Source organism: Heterodontus francisci, chromosome 32 (assembly GCF_036365525.1).
Source record: "Heterodontus francisci isolate sHetFra1 chromosome 32, sHetFra1.hap1, whole genome shotgun sequence".
In the NCBI taxonomy this organism is placed as follows: Eukaryota; Metazoa; Chordata; class Chondrichthyes; order Heterodontiformes; family Heterodontidae; genus Heterodontus; species Heterodontus francisci.
In genome coordinates, this window is record NC_090402.1 from 34,612,089 (window position 1) to 34,629,436 (window position 17,348).

The 17,348-nt window shown below is 42.7% G+C and overlaps 1 protein-coding gene across 9 annotated transcripts in view; it reads right to left on the reverse strand.

Annotated features, from left to right (window-relative positions):
* Nucleotides 1–17,348, reverse strand: part of tncb (tenascin Cb) — a 378,292-nt gene that overhangs the window by 80,698 nt on the left and 280,246 nt on the right. For all 9 annotated transcript variants that reach the window (XM_068012682.1, XM_068012690.1, XM_068012681.1 and 6 more), the window contains 3 exons: nt 16,996–17,259; nt 14,148–14,263; nt 8,946–9,099 (listed from right to left, as the gene is read on the reverse strand). In XM_068012682.1, the coding sequence (XP_067868783.1) occupies nt 8,946–9,099; nt 14,148–14,263; nt 16,996–17,259 (534 nt within the window). The remainder of the gene's footprint in view (nt 1–8,945; nt 9,100–14,147; nt 14,264–16,995; nt 17,260–17,348) is intronic.

Below are 17,348 nucleotides of genomic sequence, written 5' to 3' on the forward strand. Positions count from 1 at the left end.
TGCTTTCATTACCCAGTGAAACTGACAGCACTTCTGGTGTCTGCACATGTGCAGTTAAAGGCAGAAATCCAGAAGTTGCTGTCAGTGACTGATTGCTCCTCCATAGGGTGCACTGTTGAAGTCCCCACAGACGATAATATTTTAGAAATCACTGAAACAATGAGAACTTCCTCTATTACACAGTAATGTTGCCATTAAAAACTCTTGAAAAACTTATATCTTGTTAATGAGGTGTAGCTGGATTTTGGCAGACTAAGTCAGAATGTGAATTATAGAAGGTATGATCAGTAAATTCACAGATGACACGTGACCGCATGGGTTTCTGCTGGGTGCTCCGGTTTCCTCCCACAGTCAAAGACTCGCAGGTTGATAGGTAAATTGGCCATTGTAAATGGCCCCTAGTGCAGGTAGGTGGTAGGAGAATGGTGGGGATGTGATAGGGAATATGGGATTAATGTAGGATTAGTATAAATGGGTGGTTGTTGGTTGGCACAGAGTTGGTGGGCCGAAGGGCCTGTTTCAGTGCTGTATCTCTCTATGACTCTATGACACGAAAATTGGTGGTGTTGTAAATAGTGAGGAGGAAAGCCTTAGATTACAGGATGATACAGATGGGCTGGTAAGACGAACAGAGAATTGGCAAATGGAATTTAATCCTGAGAAGTGTGAGGTGATGCATTTTGGGAGGAGGAACAAGGCAAGGGAATATACAATGGATGGTAGGACCATCGGAAGTACAGAGGGACCTTGGTGTACTTGTCCATGGATCACTGAAGGCAGCAGCACAGGTAGATAAGTTGGTTAGGAAGGCATAAGGGATACTTGCCTTTATTAGCCAAGGCATAGAATATAAGAGCAGGGAGGTTATGATGGAGCTGTATAAAACGCTAGTTAGGCCACAGCTGGAGTACTGTGTACAGTTCTAGGCACCACACTATGGGAACAATGTGATTGCACTGGAGAGGGTGCAAAGGATGTTGCCTGCGCTGGAGCATTACAGCTATGAATATAGACTGGACAAGCTAGGGTTGTTTTCCTTACAGCAGAGAAAGCTGAGGGGGGACCTGATTGAGGTATACAAAATTATGAGGGGCATAGATAAGGTAGATAGTAAGAAGCTTTTTCCCTTAGCGGAGGTGTCAATAACCAAGGGGCATAGATTTAAGGTAAGGGACAGGAGGTTTAGAGGGGATTTGAGAAAAGATTTTTTCACCCAGAGGGTGGTTGGAACCTGGAACGCACTACCTGAAGGGGTGGTAGAGGCAGGAATCCTCATAACATTTAAAAAGTATTTAGATGAGCACTTGAAATGTCATCGCATTAAGGGCTACGGGCCAAGTGCTGGAAAATAGGATTAGAATAGATAGGCTTGATGGCCAGCACAGATACGGTGGGCCGAAGGGCCTGTTTCTGTGCTGTATAACTCTATAACTATGGCTGAACAACCTCTTTGCCCCAGAACGCGAACTTTATGGGCAGAATTTTATTCAGGTGCTGCGCTCTGCGGTGGTGCCCTTTAAACTTAGCGGGGTGCCCCTTTTCAGCGTTGGCCGCCAAGTCCCAGCATCACTGCGCCGAGCCGCCCCCCTCATATTACATAGGGAGAGGCGGGACATCCGGCGCAGTGAAGAAGCTTTTGACAACTGTGTAGAAAGTGCTGGGGCCCTTTTTTAAGCGCCCCAGCATCTGCTTCCTGACAGCTGTCAAAGAAATACTTACCTGACTGAAGAGTGGGGCTGCTGTCAATCTGGCAGCAAAGCATAAAGTGCTGGAGAAACTCAACAGGTCAGGCAGCATCTGTGGAGAGAGAAGCAGAGTTAACTTGACCAAATTCACAGACCTGAAAGTTAACTCTGCTTCTCTCTCCACAGATGCTGCCTGACCTGCTGAGTTACCCCAGCACTTTCTGCTTTGCTGCCACATACTTACCCGGCTGTGTCCCAGTATTCTGTGAAGTTGCCATCCTCTTCTTCCACTCAAGTGTTACATTGCTTCTTGTAGGCGTGCCGCACCTAGGTAAATAATCTTAATTTTGCACATTCCAAACATGAGACTTAAATGTACCACAAAAGGCAAATACACAGCAGAAATAAAACCATAATTGAAGAATATTTACATACTATGGGCTTCTAATCATCTGATTGTGAAAAGCCGCAGACTAATATGCATTTGGAATCTGTATTTATTTCTTTGCCAGCTGTTAAGTGAAAATGCATGTAACTGCAATTAAACAATTGGTGCTAAAAAAAACCAGGAAAATATGTTCATATTCTAGCTGCATTGCTAACTAGAGATATTACACCAATAAATATGATCAGCTGCTGCAGAAGTAAAGTGTTTGCGTCGTTGAAAAACCATGACAACAGCACAGATTTCCTCACGAGTTCTGCATTGGTTTTCAAATATGTGCAAGACAAACCTTGCAGCCAGAAGTTAGAGCAATTACATGGTGGAATCACCTTTGCATTTAAAGGACCACACCAAAAGCCGAGGATGGCAGAGGGCTGCTCTAGAGTGGCCCCACAGTGCACTGCAGCTTCCCTGTTCACTCTCCTCCAGGCTGTGCAGGCAAGGTGGCAGGTCCTTTTTACCAGTGACAGAAAGAAGAAGCCCTCCCGCCTGAACAAGGCAGTCTGGCTGGAGATGGCAGAGGAGATGAGTAGCCATGGGGCCATCCAGCATCAAAGGGTCAAAGAAAGGGGATGAACGAGCACTTCCCCAGCCAGTTGGGGCCTTCTACACAGGGTATGAGCGCCCAAGTCATCCACAGCCAAAGGGCAATCAGATCAGCAGCCTCCCTCCAGTCAGGCTGCCAGTGCAGAGGTTGCAGTGAGAAGGGGCACTTGCAAGCATTTACAGAGAACACACTGACACAAATGGGAATGCACGGGTGTCACAGCAATGTAAATACGCCTTTCACTAAATGTTCCTCACCAACATATGTGTCCTTTTCTCTGTGTGAATGATGTGTGCCAGCATGTAGTGCCAGTGTCACATCCCTTTGCACTGTTGGCCCTTCAGGAGAGCCAAAGTATGCAAGAACATCATTGCCATGACGCCATTACTCTTGAGCCTCTCCAGGGATGCAGTGACATGGACATTGGCCCAGTCAATTGCTGTCTCTAATGGTTTACACAGGGATGCTGCAGATGTGGACAGCTGCACATCAGGTGAACGAGGGTGATGTGTGGCTTGCAGAGCTCATGTCGGTTCCTATGGAGCAGACAGCCTTTGACTGATAAGCCATTTCCGTACATCCCTAGCTCACTGCTAGCCCTGCGTGCAGAGCCTGGGTGCCATCTGCCCTCCCATGTGCCTTTCATGTTATAGGTTCTCAGCGTCCTCATAGTCCATGGAGGAATCCTGTTGACGTCTCTCCTCATCATGCCCGGCCTAGCCTCTATTGGCTGCGTAGTTGTGCAGAGCACAGCAAGCAGCAAAGAAAGGAGCTGGCCTTTTCGGCCCATAGTACAGGCATCACCCTATCCATCCAGGCATTGGAAGTGCTCTTTCAGCATGCTCAATGGATCACCTGCTCAATGGTGGCACTTGTAGCTCAGTGGCTAGCGTTGTATCTCTCCTCTGCAGCAGTGTTGGGGTCTCTCACTGGTGTCAGGAGCCATGTCTGCAAGGGATAGCCCTTGTCTCCAAGAAGCCACCCCTCCATCTGAGGCAGTTTAGTGAACAGCGGTGGCAGCTGGGACTGGCGCAGGACCCAGGTGTCATGGCAGCTGCCTGAGAAGTGGGCACAGATTTGCATGAAGCATTTCCGGTGATCACATACCAGTTTCACCTTTAATGGTGACGTCTGAAGGTGGTAGCCTGGTGAGAGGCCTGATGGCCACATGGCTGCCGTCTATGAACATTAAAACCTATGGTTCTCTGGCAATGGTGCCGAAACAGATGGCCCTCTGGATCTGGCTGTGACAGTCTGTCCTGAAGTGGACATACTCACTGGCCCTCCAGTGCAGGTCATCGGTGACCTCCCTGATGCAGCGGTGCACTGCTGATTGTGTGACACCACAAAAGTCTGCAGTGAGCACCTGAAAAGCTGCATAGGCGTCAAGCTTGAGAACTGCTGCCACTATGAGGACCTCAGGCATAATACGTCCACTGAAGCCCATGGGCTGCAGGTCATCTTTGAGCAGGGCAGAGAGATGTGTCACCACCCTCTCTACATGCGCAATCGCCTCTGGCACTGGTGCTCTGACATGCGATGGCATGTCATGTGGGGCCAGTAGATACACGGCAACCGTAATGGCGAGCTCCCCTTGGGTGCTGCTGCTCACTACCGGGGGCCTCTATGTGGAGCGAACCTGCCTGTTGATTTTGACTCTGGCGCGTATGGATCCTCAGGAGCAGAGGATCACACAATGAAGGATCAGCCATACCTATTTCCATGTGATAAATAAAGTTGAACCCTTCATTTATTCGAAGATTCCTAACAGGGCACATCAGGTGCTTTCATAGATCAACTATGTGGCGTGGCATGGCATTGCCCATCTTGGCTAACACTGAGTAGCACAGCATGACCACCTCAAGATCCTACCAGCTGAATCGATTGCCCCTTCCATTCATATAACCTTAATGCTCCAACCCTTTCTGGCACCCTCCCCACACACAGGGTGACTAGAGTGCCATAGCTCCTTTACAAACACAAACAAATGCAGAGCATACATTGTTTATGGAGGGAGGGTACACAGTACCTCCCTTCATGCCTGCAGAGCATTCCCTCCAGTAATCCGAGACCCCCTCCTTCCTCCCTTTAAGAATGCAGAGCTGAGACCCCTGTCATTCCCCCCTCCCTCCTCCCATCCAGTACGCAGAGTGAGACCCCTGAAAATCCCCCCTCCTTCCCAGAATGCAGAGTGAGACCCTTGAATATCCCCCCTCCCTCCTCCCTTCCAGTATGCAGGGTAAGACCCCAAAATATCCCCCCCCCTTACAGAATGCAGAGTGAGACACCTGAATATCCCCCTCTCTCTTACAGAATGCAGTGAGACCCCTGAATATCAGTATTTACTTTCCGGAGTGAAACTTTCTGCTTCTGAAGACCCGCCAGCTTTCCTAATCGTGAATGGGACGGCACCTGACAGCTTCCCGTTCTACGTAAAATGAGGAATTGTGCAGGAAAGGTGGTGCGCTGCATAATCTGCAGAGGTAAGTACCGTTTTACATATTCTAATTGGGCTGCTGCCGCCGAGCGGCAGGGAGGCCGCACTGAGGTCCCACCGCCGCCGGTAATTTGCGGCGGGCCCTTCTCCATGTCGCGGGTTGAGGCGGGCCTCTCCCCGCAGAATTTTACTGGTCCCTGCACCGCGACTTGTGGCTTCGAGGGGCTGGTAAAATTCAGCCCTATATTTCTGGAATGTCCAATTTTTCCATTATGTTAAAAAGTCCATGTTTTCTCAATATAATTATTTTATTTAAAGTTTATGACGTTTCAGCTTCTAGTCGTTGTCTCCCAATATTTATTTTGCTCTGTGTAAAATTGGCAAAAAGCGAAAGATAATCAGTGCATTTTACTTCCTGATTTGCTGGCTATGAGAATTCTTCAATGTGATTGACTCCTTAGCCTGGAGATCTCCTTGACTGGTGCCAGATTCAAATTAATGTTGAGAAAAGAAAAATTCATGCCATGACGATCACTAGATCTTTGTGGGCAGCTTTCTTCGAGGTCAGTGGAATGTACCATTGCTTTGCCTCTGACTGCAAAAGTGGATAAATATTTTTGCAGCAATAGAATATTAAATCAATACTAAATTCATAATATTTTCGATGCTTCTATCTGTGATCAGGTTACATTAAATGCCCTTCAATCTGTGCAAAAAGTGATTTTTGAAATATGTTTCCAATTAAACCGTGCCTTTCTCAATAAGCTGGAAACTGATTTACCTCACTGTTTTTTTTAAAACAGCATCTGCATCCTAATTACTTAATTTTAGGAGGATGTGCCTTATACAGCAGGTTACTATCATGCAAATCTGCTGGACGTGCATGTTGGACAGTTGGGGAGTTGAATGTAGAATTGGGAACGCTGGAAATGTTTCATGATAAATTTTTCTTGAAGCCATATTATTGCTCAAGGATCATTCTCCAATAACTGAGCTCTGTGCCCATAGATTCCCATATGATAATTTGCCGATTTTAATCATATCATCCTGGGCTGTTACTAAGCAGAGGCCAAATACTTCCTTAGGGGTATCTTTTTCCAATACATTGTGGAGTTTTACTTGTAACTGGTGAACTTGTCACAGCTTTTGTCCCTTCCAACAAGACATACATGGTCAACTCCCCAGGGCTGTGGCAGGGCATGGCAGTCTGGACCCTCCTGGAGATGATGTTTCAGTGCTTGTTGTAACGTGCCAGTGTAAAGTTTCACTCATGATGTTCTGAAAAATATTGCTCGTAAAGGAGTTCCCGATCAGCATGACTTTGGAAGAGAGGTGTTGGCTTAATGCACTTCATTAATTTGCAGATGTAGATCGAGTAACTTGCCTCAGTGAACGTGTTGATTCCTGAGGAGTGGAAACCACCTAGGAAGGGTGCCAAGAAAGCGATGAGTAAAGTCTCAGCAAAGGGCAGCAAGATGTATGGAAAATTGGGGAAGGAGAGTTATATGACCTCTATCTACAAAGAGAGGAGGGGGATAGCTTTGAGAGTTTTAATGCAGCCTTTTTATTTCTTCTACAGATACCAGAATAGCATTCCTTGTTTCAACCCACTTGAGTACAAATAAAGGAGAGGAACAGATGTTAACTCTCAGGGCTGGATATGTAAGGCGGCAGCCATATAAGATGGCAGCCTGCACACGCGGCATTCACTTCACAGAGCCGCTGCGATCTTAAATGCGGCGGTGCGTTAACATGTCCAGGGCAGCCGCCCCCTCCGAAGACGTGGAGGGGGCAGGTGTGCTGTTTCCGGTAACAGTGTCTGGAGCCACTGCGCAGGTACCGGCGCCATTTTTAAAGGGCTTAGAGCCCCAAATGACCGTTTCAAAGCTTACAGGCAAATTTCAGTTAAAAATCTTAAAAATTATTTAAAAAATCTTTCCATCCACTCTCCCAACTCCCCAATAGCCTTACATTTAATTCCTTACCCACTCACCCCCCACAATATACTTAACCTTGACTACGTGACCTTCACCCCCCCGCAAAGTTCACAAACTCTAACCCTCAACCCCATCCCTCCCTCCCCCTCAACCAATGCAAAGAGTTTGACCCCACTCTCTCCCGCCTGCACTGAGAAAAGTACCTCCTCCCCACTTCCCATGAGCCACGTCTCATTTCCCCGAACAGGGATCCGAAGACACGTCCATGCCATCTAGCAGGATGAGGATCTCAACCTGCTGTCTGAATCGCAGTGGCCAGCATGTTAACGAATGGTAAGTGCCCATCTGCATGTTGTAATACGGGTCCCGTCATCGAGCAGCAGGGGGGGCAGGGGGCCGACATGAGGCCTTGCCGCCGCCGCAATCAGGACGGGCCCTGCCGGCATCGAGGTCAGTAGCGGGCATCATCCGGAACAATCTTCATGCCCCCCCTCCCCCGCCACCGTTCCTGACGTCGAGGGCTCTATAAAAGTTAGCCACCAGATTTGGCAATATCCCATGGTTGAATGGCTCCTCAATGGAGACTCAGAATCACATAAAGCAGCACCTCAGCTGAGGGCCATAACTGAAGGTAAAGCATGCTTTCCTGGGCTGTATTAAGAGTACCGCTGCACTGGAACTGAGTGGACGTTTAGTTTAGAGATACAGCACTGAAACAGGCCCTTCGGCCCACCGAGTCTGTGCCGACCAATAACCACCCATTTATACTAACCCTGCAGTAGTCCCATATTCCCCATCACTTACCTATACTAGGGGCAATTTACAACGGCCAATTTACCTATCACCTGCAAGTCTTTTGGATGTGGGAGGAAACCAGAGCACCCTGCGAAAACCCACGCAGACACAGGGAGAACTTGCAAACTCCGCACAGGCAGTACCCAGAATAGAACCCGGGTCCCTGGAGCTGTGAGGCTGCGGTGCTAACCACTGCGCCACTGTGCCGCCCCAATCTTTCCTTTTTTATTGACAGCTATTTTTAACAAAATAATTTTATTGTGTATATCAAATAATTGTAACTTGTTAAAATAGTTAACAGGAAAATATCTTAAACACTGTTGCATATATATTTGGATGCAATTTTATAGAACTTTGGTGATACCATACCTGGAGTATTGTGTGCAGTATTGGTCCTGCTACCTAAGGAAGGATATATGTGCCTTAGCGGGAGTGCAACAAAGTTTCACTAATTTCTGGAATCAGAGCATTGTCCTATGAGGAGGGATTAAGTAGAATGGATTTATATTCCCTGGAGTTTAGAAGAATGAGGGGTAATCTCATTGAAACATATAACAGTCCTCGAGGGCTTAACACAAGTAAATGCTGAAAAGTCATTTCCCCTGGCTGGAGAGTCTAGAACTGGGGGTCATAGTCTCAGGATCACGGATCAACCAAATAAAACTGAGATGAGGAGAAATTTCTTCACTCACAGGCTTGTGAATCTTCAGAATTCTTTACCCCAGGGAGCTACGGATGCTCAGTTGTTGAGTATATCCAAGACTGAGATGGATAGATCTTTGGACAGTAAGGGAATCAAGGGATATGGGGACATGATGTGAAAGCAGAGTTGAGGTAGCATATTAGCCATGATCTTATTGAATGGCAGAGCAAGCTCAAAGGGCCATATTGCCTACTCCTGCTCCTAAGTCTTATGATATTATCATGTAATGTCATGAGTTAAGGAAAGGGTCCTTTTAGAAATAATCCACTTAAAGTCCACTTTTATCAGCTCAGTGTACGCTATACACTTACTTCTTGCACTGATGCAAATTGATGGCTGTACAAGCTTGAATACAATCAAGCAGAGAGGAAAAGTAACACATTTGTATTTACTCACTTGTTGTCAGTCTTTCTGTAACTGGTGGACCACGGGTATTATTTTTCAAAACATGAAGGCTGACTTCATACTCCTCTCCCGGAGCCAAGCCAGTCTGCACAAATGATAATTGTGGTTGCTTCAAGCTGTTGGAAATCTCTCCGTTTTCTTCTTTCTGCAATCAAAAGAATATTTCAAATTTGGAAAGAAGTGCAAAGAAACATAAAAGTGATCTGTAGGAGGCACAGTGCTTTGGTTCATTATTTCAGGCATTGCCCTGGACATGCGATTAGACCCGTGGCATTTTATGATGCCATCCAGGGCAAATATATATAAATATAATGTGAGTATCAGCTGTGGATCAGTTGGTAGCACTCTCACCTCTAACAAGGTTATGGCTTCAAGTCCCACTCCAGGATTTGAGCACAAAAAAAATCAAGGCTTGACACTCCAGTGCAGTACTGAGGGAGCCCTGCACCATCGGAGGTGCCATCTTTTGGATGAGATGGTAAATTGGGGCCCCATCTGCTCGCTTGGGTGGATGCAAAAGATCTCATGGCACTATTTTGAAGGGGAGCAGTGAAGTTCTCCCCGGTGTCCTGCCTCAAACAACATCACATAAACAGATTATCTAGTCATTATCGCATTGCTGTTTGTGGGAGTTTGCTGTGTGCATACTGGTTGCAGTGTTTCCTGCATTACAACAGTGACTACACTGCAAAAAGTGCTTCATTAGCTGTAAAGCACTTGAGACATCCGGTGGTCATGAAAGGCATTATATAAACACAAGTCTTTTTTTTTCTTTTTGGTGTTACGGTCAAATGAGGAGGGGTCGAAGAGCTTCCCTCTTTTCCCTCTCCTTGTTTGATTACAACAGGTTTAATTCTTCCTTAAAGTGGATTTACTGGCCAATTCAATAGGTATTTGATTACTTACTTGCTAAGATCATAAGAAGAACCAATTGGACAGGTTTCCCTGAGTTAACAAAGTAAGAGGTTAACTTTATTGTATCTAAACCGAACAAATAAAATAATAAACAACGTGCCAACTTTCACTCACACACAAATAGGTTACAGAGTGGGGAAAGGTAGATTGGTTGAGTTAAAATCCATAAAACAAAAGGATATACAATCTATGGACTTTGGTGATTCAGCTGGCTTCTAGCTGAATTCGGTGGTCCTGAGGCTTTTAGTTTGAAGAGGTAGATGACTGGCTCAGTGGGTCTCTTTGGAGACAGCAATGTGGATGATTTCCTCCAATGGGGTTTCTGATTGTAGCCAGAGTATGCAAAGGTGGTCAGTCAACAGGCAGGATTTGAAAGTTTTCAAGCTGGAATAGAGAAAGAGAGAGAGAGAGAGAGAGGGACCCCTACTTAGGGTCTGCTCATGTTAGAGTCCAGTTGCTTCTCCTCTTCTCCAGAGAAAACACCAGCATAAAAACTACAGATGGGGAGGGGCTTGTCAAATAACGGTCACTCAGTCATTTAAACTTAGCAGTTAGCAGTATGTCTCTGCTTGCTAAGAGAACAGGTAGTTCCTTTAAACTTCCTGGGTCTTGGTTCTTGCTGGGAAATGCAAACATTTTGTCTCTCTCCTCCCAGTCCTTTGCAATATAGGATACAATGTAGAAAACTTTCATCAGCTTCTGATGAAAGGTCACAGACCTGAAACATTAACTCTGTTTCTCTCTCCACAGATGTTGCCAGAACTACTGAGTATTTCCAGCATTTCTGCTTTTATTTCAGATTTCCAGTGTCTGCAGTATTTTGCTTTTATTTCACTGTTTGGCATGGAGTATTTAGTTACATGACCATCATCTTCATCATCGTAAGGAGACAAATGGCAAGTCGAGTCCAATTTTCACTGTCAATACCATGAAAAGTTTCCAAAAAATGAAACAATTTGACCTTTTCATCTGTTTTCTTTTAAACTTTCACTTTTAAATCGGAATACCTCCATTCAGTCGCAAGCGTGACCCTGAACTTCTTGTCGCTTGTCACTTTAATTCTCCATCCCACTTCTGACCTCGGCCTCCTACATTGTTTCAGTGAGGCTCAATGCAAGCTCAAGGAACACTGCCTCATCTTTCAATTTGGCACTTTACACGTTCCAGCCTCAACACTGAGTGCAACAACTTTAGATCATAGCCACCATTCCCATTTTCTCAGCCAGCAGCTGCTGGTAATGGCTCTTCTGTAACCATTTACACCCCCTCTGGACCCATTCTTTGATTCTTTACTATCCTATTGATATATTCATTTGTTTTGCACCATCATCCCTTTAGTCAATTAATCACTCCTACCCTCAACTCTATCAACGACCTTCTCTTTTCTTCTCTCCTTCTGTCCCCACACCCCTGCTGCCCCCACCATCCCTGCCTCCTTTCCCCTGGCTCTGTACTTGCTTATAAACTGTTAAATCTCTAACTTTTTCCAGTTCTGATGTAAGGTAATTGACCTGAAGTGTAACTCTGTTTGTCTCTCCACAGAGGCTGCCTGACCTGCTGAGCATTTCCAGCATTTTCTGTTTTTATTTCTTTTAAATCTGTATGGGCTACCCCTCCTATAAATGTTATTCCATTGCTGGAGTGAGCATTACATTAATTTTTATAGAGCTTGGTCATGGATGTCAATATAACACTTTCACTGTATAGAACAGTTGGGAGCCTCAATCTCAGAGTCTTGGCCTGATTCTGCCCATTAATTCTTCAATTTGCTCTGGCCCATCACTTTAGTCTTAATTACATCCAATGGTCAAAATGAAACAAACAGTCTTAAAACAAGCAGACCAATTGACTTGCATTTTGAGTTAAACTGTATTTCTTTGTGCATTCCAGTTTGAGTTTCAGGAAACAAGGTTAAATATGTACTTTTAGAATTGAATAAAATTAAATAAATGAGTCAAATTTACCCAAATCTGATGATAGGTCTTTACCCCAAGCTGTCTTTTCACATTTCAAACATTATGGGAACTACTTCTGCACATTTTCAGCATTTTCTATTTATTTTTATTTCTGAATATCAGACATTTGCAGTTTTATCTTCCCAAATCACAGAATCATAGAGTAGTACAGCACAGAAGGAGGCCATTTGGCCCATTGAGTCTACACCGGCTTTTTCAAAGAGCAATACAGTTAGTACACTCCCCACCGCCCTGTTCTTTCCCATATCCTTGTCATTTTTTCTCCTTCAAATATTTATCCAATCCCTTTTAAAGGCTACTATTGAGTCTGTTTTCACCACCCTATCAGGCAGTGCATTCCAAACCTTAACCACTCGTTGTGTAAACATTTTTTTTTCCTCATGTCACCTCTGATTCTTTTGCCATTCACCTTAAATCTGTGACTCTGGTTACCAACCCTCCAGCTATTGGAAACAGTTTCTCTTAATCCAAATATCTCACACCATTTACTAGTGTGTCATCATGTTAGCTGTGGCTTACTGGATTTGATGCAAGAAAATCTCTTGTAACGTTCATCTGTTACAACATGTAACAGTAGAAAATGTAAGTGTTAGTCATGCATTTTTCAGGAACAGATGTACAAATATTTTACAGCTGTCTGCATTTCAAGAGAATAAATAAATATGACAGTGATATGAGAGGATTGATGTGAAAGATAATTCAGCACCTTAATGATACCATAGTATATATTTTGAATGAAGGAGGAAAATAGCTGTGTGGATGGGGGTGGGGCAGGTTTACACTTACACATTATTCAGGTATATTTGCTGGCAAAATCAAAAAAAAATTGTCATTGTTGGTATCAGGGATAAGTGGAGGCAACATGGCCTAGACTGTCTCATTGACTTTATTGAGGAGATGAAGGTAATCTTCGGGAAGACTTTTGTGGGGAACAGCTAAAAGATAACATTATATGTGAAAGACATACAATAATAAATAATGCCACATTATATGACTTGCTTCTGAAGTCAATATAACAAAGGTACACACTTTCTTACTTTTCAATCCATACCAAGGAAGAAACATATTATTCACTATCATGAAAACATGCTATGCTGAATGATGATTTTTAATTCCTCGGTTGGAAACCTAAATTAAACTTTTAAAAGGAAAGCTGGAATCCTAAATTCAACTTTTAAAAATACAGCAGCTAAGATGGCCATTGCAATTTGCATTGAAGTGCCTCACATTCTAATGTATCGAGGTGGAGACGCATGTCTGAATCACCCTCATCCAGAACAATGGCTTGAGCAGTTTGAATGCTACCTGGTATTGCTTTCATTAGCAAGACATTCAAAGCCATCTTGGAACATTAACACTAGTGGAGATGAACCTCCAGGGAGGGTAATCATTGAAACAATTCGATCAGAGAGGATTGGAATTCTTAGACTTGGATCTCTTTAAAGTGCAAAAGAGAATACCCTGGGAAAATCATGTGACAGTCTTCCCAGTCTGTGTGAAAACTTGGAGTTTCTTTTGGACACGTCAGACAAGCATCTGAACTAATCAGGGCAGTACCCCAGTGGGGCTTTGTCTCTCTGTCTCTCTCTCTCCAGGAAACACTAAGTTTCGAACCCTGTCTGTGGACTGCAAGCATCCAAGCCTATCATTGCTGCAGGCAGGACTCTGGGGAGAAAGCCATCTACATCACTGTCTCCAAGAAACCCTGAACCAGTTGGCCACCTCTACCAACCAGAAACTTCAGGACCACAAATTCAGTTGGAAGACAATTAATTACCAGACGCCACACACTGAATATTATTTTATTTGTTCTGGACTCAAATCCAACCAATCTATTCTTCATTCTGTAACCTATTTGTGTGTGTGTGTGTGTGTGTGAGAAAGTTGGAGCGTAGTTTATCATTTTTACTTAGATCAGGTTTTGGTTTTAAGTACAATAAACCAACCTCTTTCTTGTTTAAACTCAGGAAAATCTGTCTGATTGGTTCTTTTATGATCATAGCACATAAAAGGGTTAAACACTTACTGAATTGGTAAGCACATCCACTGTTTAAAAGAAATAAAGCTGGTTATGGTCAAACAAGGATTTACAAGCATTGTAGATCACAAGAAATTATCCAGGATCTTTCATCATGTGAAATAAAAAGCAAGATTGGAAAATTAAATTATATAATTATCAGCAGATTTAAAGTATTGGTGCCAGAATTGATCAGTAAATTTGGCTGATGTTATAAGAAATCAATAACACACTTGCCACCATCCTTTATGTTTTTTGACCATGGAGATGTAAAATTTGACTTACAGGGGCTTTGAAAATGATCTCCCAACCATCAAACGCAATGTTCAAAGGTTCCCACTCCACATTTACGGAAGTCTCACGGATAGACTTGAATCTTAAACCATCTGGTGTGGGTAGATCTGCAGGGAGGCAGGAATTATTTTTAGAAAGCTGGAACTTCACATAAAACAGATAATTTCCATCAGAACAATTATGGGTTGAGAGGGCTATCTTTAAACAGCAGTCTTTAACTTTAATGTGGTTTAAGTAACCACACGGGTTGCAAAATGGCCTGCCTGACTGTTTTGAGGTCGATAAGATGGCTGCTTGGAGCTAAATTGATGAAGACTACCAATTTAGAACATGCTATTCATTCAGCAAAATCAAAATTTTTGGCAAACATTGCAGGTGTACAGGTTGCATTTAATTTAAAAAATAATTATTTTATTTTTATTCTCTTTCATATAAATTGTTAGTATTCAATGCTAAGGAATCTGTCTCAAAGATGAGATATAAATTAAAATTTAAACATTAAATATACCTGGGAGTGCCTTTACTCAAACAACCAGACTTTAAAATCAAATTTAATTTGAAATATTTGCTGCCAATTGCTCTGGCTTTGAATTGATATTGACATTAATCAAATCAATAGTTCCAATATGAAATGTTTCTATATTAAAGTTTGATTCACTTATTCTTTCTGAGATCACATACAAATAATTCACAGAATACTTGCATCACAAGAATTCAATATGAAGAGATCAATACTGTGATGTACAAATACAGCCTGCATCTGGATAGCAGCAGTAAAATGTAGACCCAAGGTTACAGAAGGAACCTAGAATGCCTGCAGTGAAAAGTTGAGACTATTCCCATATTCTCAAGGTCACTGGTGCATACTTTGGTGCAGTCATTCACCAATCTTCCAACCGAGAACCTCATGTTCTTTGGCTAATTGAATTTTAGAAATGATAAATATTTTATCCTTTGAACCTATTCTTATTGACATCAGGGAGCAGCATTTGTTACCAATGGCCCTGATTAAGGGCCAACGCTACCTGGTGACGAACGATGGGTCATAATAAAACAGAACTAATTGGAGAATATGTAACCTTTATGGTTTCTGCATTCCTGTTCAGTTTTCCAGCAAATAATTTTTATGAAAGGAAAGGCTTATTGACTTATAGTTGAAAGAAGATGTTTTTACAACCACCCTCGTGAGTTTTCTTTGGGGCTATTACTACACTGACTGGAATTTCAGGCCAGATTCATTCACACATGACAAAATGCAGCATATTACTAATTGCACAAACATTTAAAAAGCACACAAGATGAAAAACATACACCAAAAAGGTCAAAGTAAATGTTCTGTTGATGCCACCATAGAACAGTTACTAGACCTGAACTCCCAGTGAAAATCAATGGCAACAAAGTTGCCTCTGTGAGGTGAATATATCTTGTTTTAACACAAGGTCTGATATCACGTCGCCTTCCATCTTCTTCTTTAATGTGCTAATTCATATGCATCTTCTTTCCGGTCTTTGTATCATTATAGGCAAGCTTTTTTTTAATTCTTTCATGGGATGTAGGTGTCACTGGCTAGGCCAGCATTTATTGCCCATCCATCATTTCCCTTTAGAAGGCGGTGTTGAGCCGCCTTCTTGAACCGTTGCAGTCCATGTGCAGTCTGTTTCCTCAGAGTTGTCATTTGATGACCAATGTAAATGAAATCCTTACAAAAGTGACTTGTTACTTTAACATACAACCCAATACGTTGACAGTGAGTTGGCTGCCAAAAGACTATCCTTGACTATTTTTCAGATTGTAAGCAAACATCATCATGAGTGAAGCTGCATTATTGATCTTCCTGTCTATTGTCACTGTTTCAGATGCTAAATTGGAAATAGCAATAAAAAAGTAATTGCGCTGTGTATTCCAGATTAGGTAGTTTAGACACAATGCAGTTTAAGACAGCCTTTCATTTTAGTTCTTGGTAACAAGATTAGTGAAGCATTTCCTACCACTGTGGTTTGCCGTGGAATTGGAATCAATAAAACACACTTCATTTGTGATAGTTTGTTATTTTTTTCTATAAATTCCACTTGTAGCATATTGCTCTTTTCCACTAACACTTGATGAGTTAAAATGGCTTAATGTCCAATAATTCATCAAAATCTTAACTTTTTGCATCAATCTGATCACAATTGGAGACAATTCAGCGTAGACATTGTTGTCAGTAACGGGCAAACACTTAATGGACTCTTATACCCATTACTTTAACAAAGGTCCTGGCCAGTTGAAACTAAAATAAAATAAATGAACTAAAATTGTAGAGATAGAAATTTGACACAAGCACATAGACGTTTGCACAATAACATTACCAAGGATAGCTTTACGGCTCATTTTGCCAGGTATCGGGGTAAGGCTTCTTGTTGCTATTGACAACAGTAAAATCTTTTCTATCTATACTTAATTTGTTTGTAACTTTGCTTCAAGTCTCCAGCCAAAAGCATCTAAAAGCCTGATTTTTGAAAGGGGCATAGCTAAGCCAAGATTAATTTAAGTTTTTTTTTTATAACAAATATTATATTGTTTCAAATATGCATACTTCCAATTTCAAGCCATATTCCCTCTAGAGCTCAAATGCTGACGCCACTTTTTCTCAGTCACATTTATTGCCTCTTATTTACTTTCTGGAATGTAAATTTGCTTTCTCCCAATTAATAACTGCCATTCCTGTTATGTTAATAGATAATAAAAGTTTACTGGAGTGCCTTTTGTACCAACATTAACATATCACAGATGGATAAGTTTGCCGTTCACAGGCTCAAGTATGCAAATGAACATTCCTACAGAGACTGGTGGTACTCACGTGTTGCTACTTTGGCACTGACAGGAATGCTTTTCTGGTTGCTAAGGATAGCAAAAACGTTGATTAAGTATTCAACCCCTGGCTCTAGTCCTTGGATGGTGGATGACATTTGGTCTCCAGGTACTCTTATTTCCAATTGTAGACCACCAGGAGTAGTTGGAGCATAGGTGATAAGGTATTCGTTTACTCGGACTTCATTATACCACTCCAAATCCAAAGTTTTAGGAGTCACTTCAGTCACCTTTAGGTTTTTAGGGGGAGAAACTGCAGGAAGAAACAAAAATGTGGCAAAGTTTTCAATACAATAATTACCGAGAAATAAAATATAATACTGGTCATAATTTTGTCTTCGT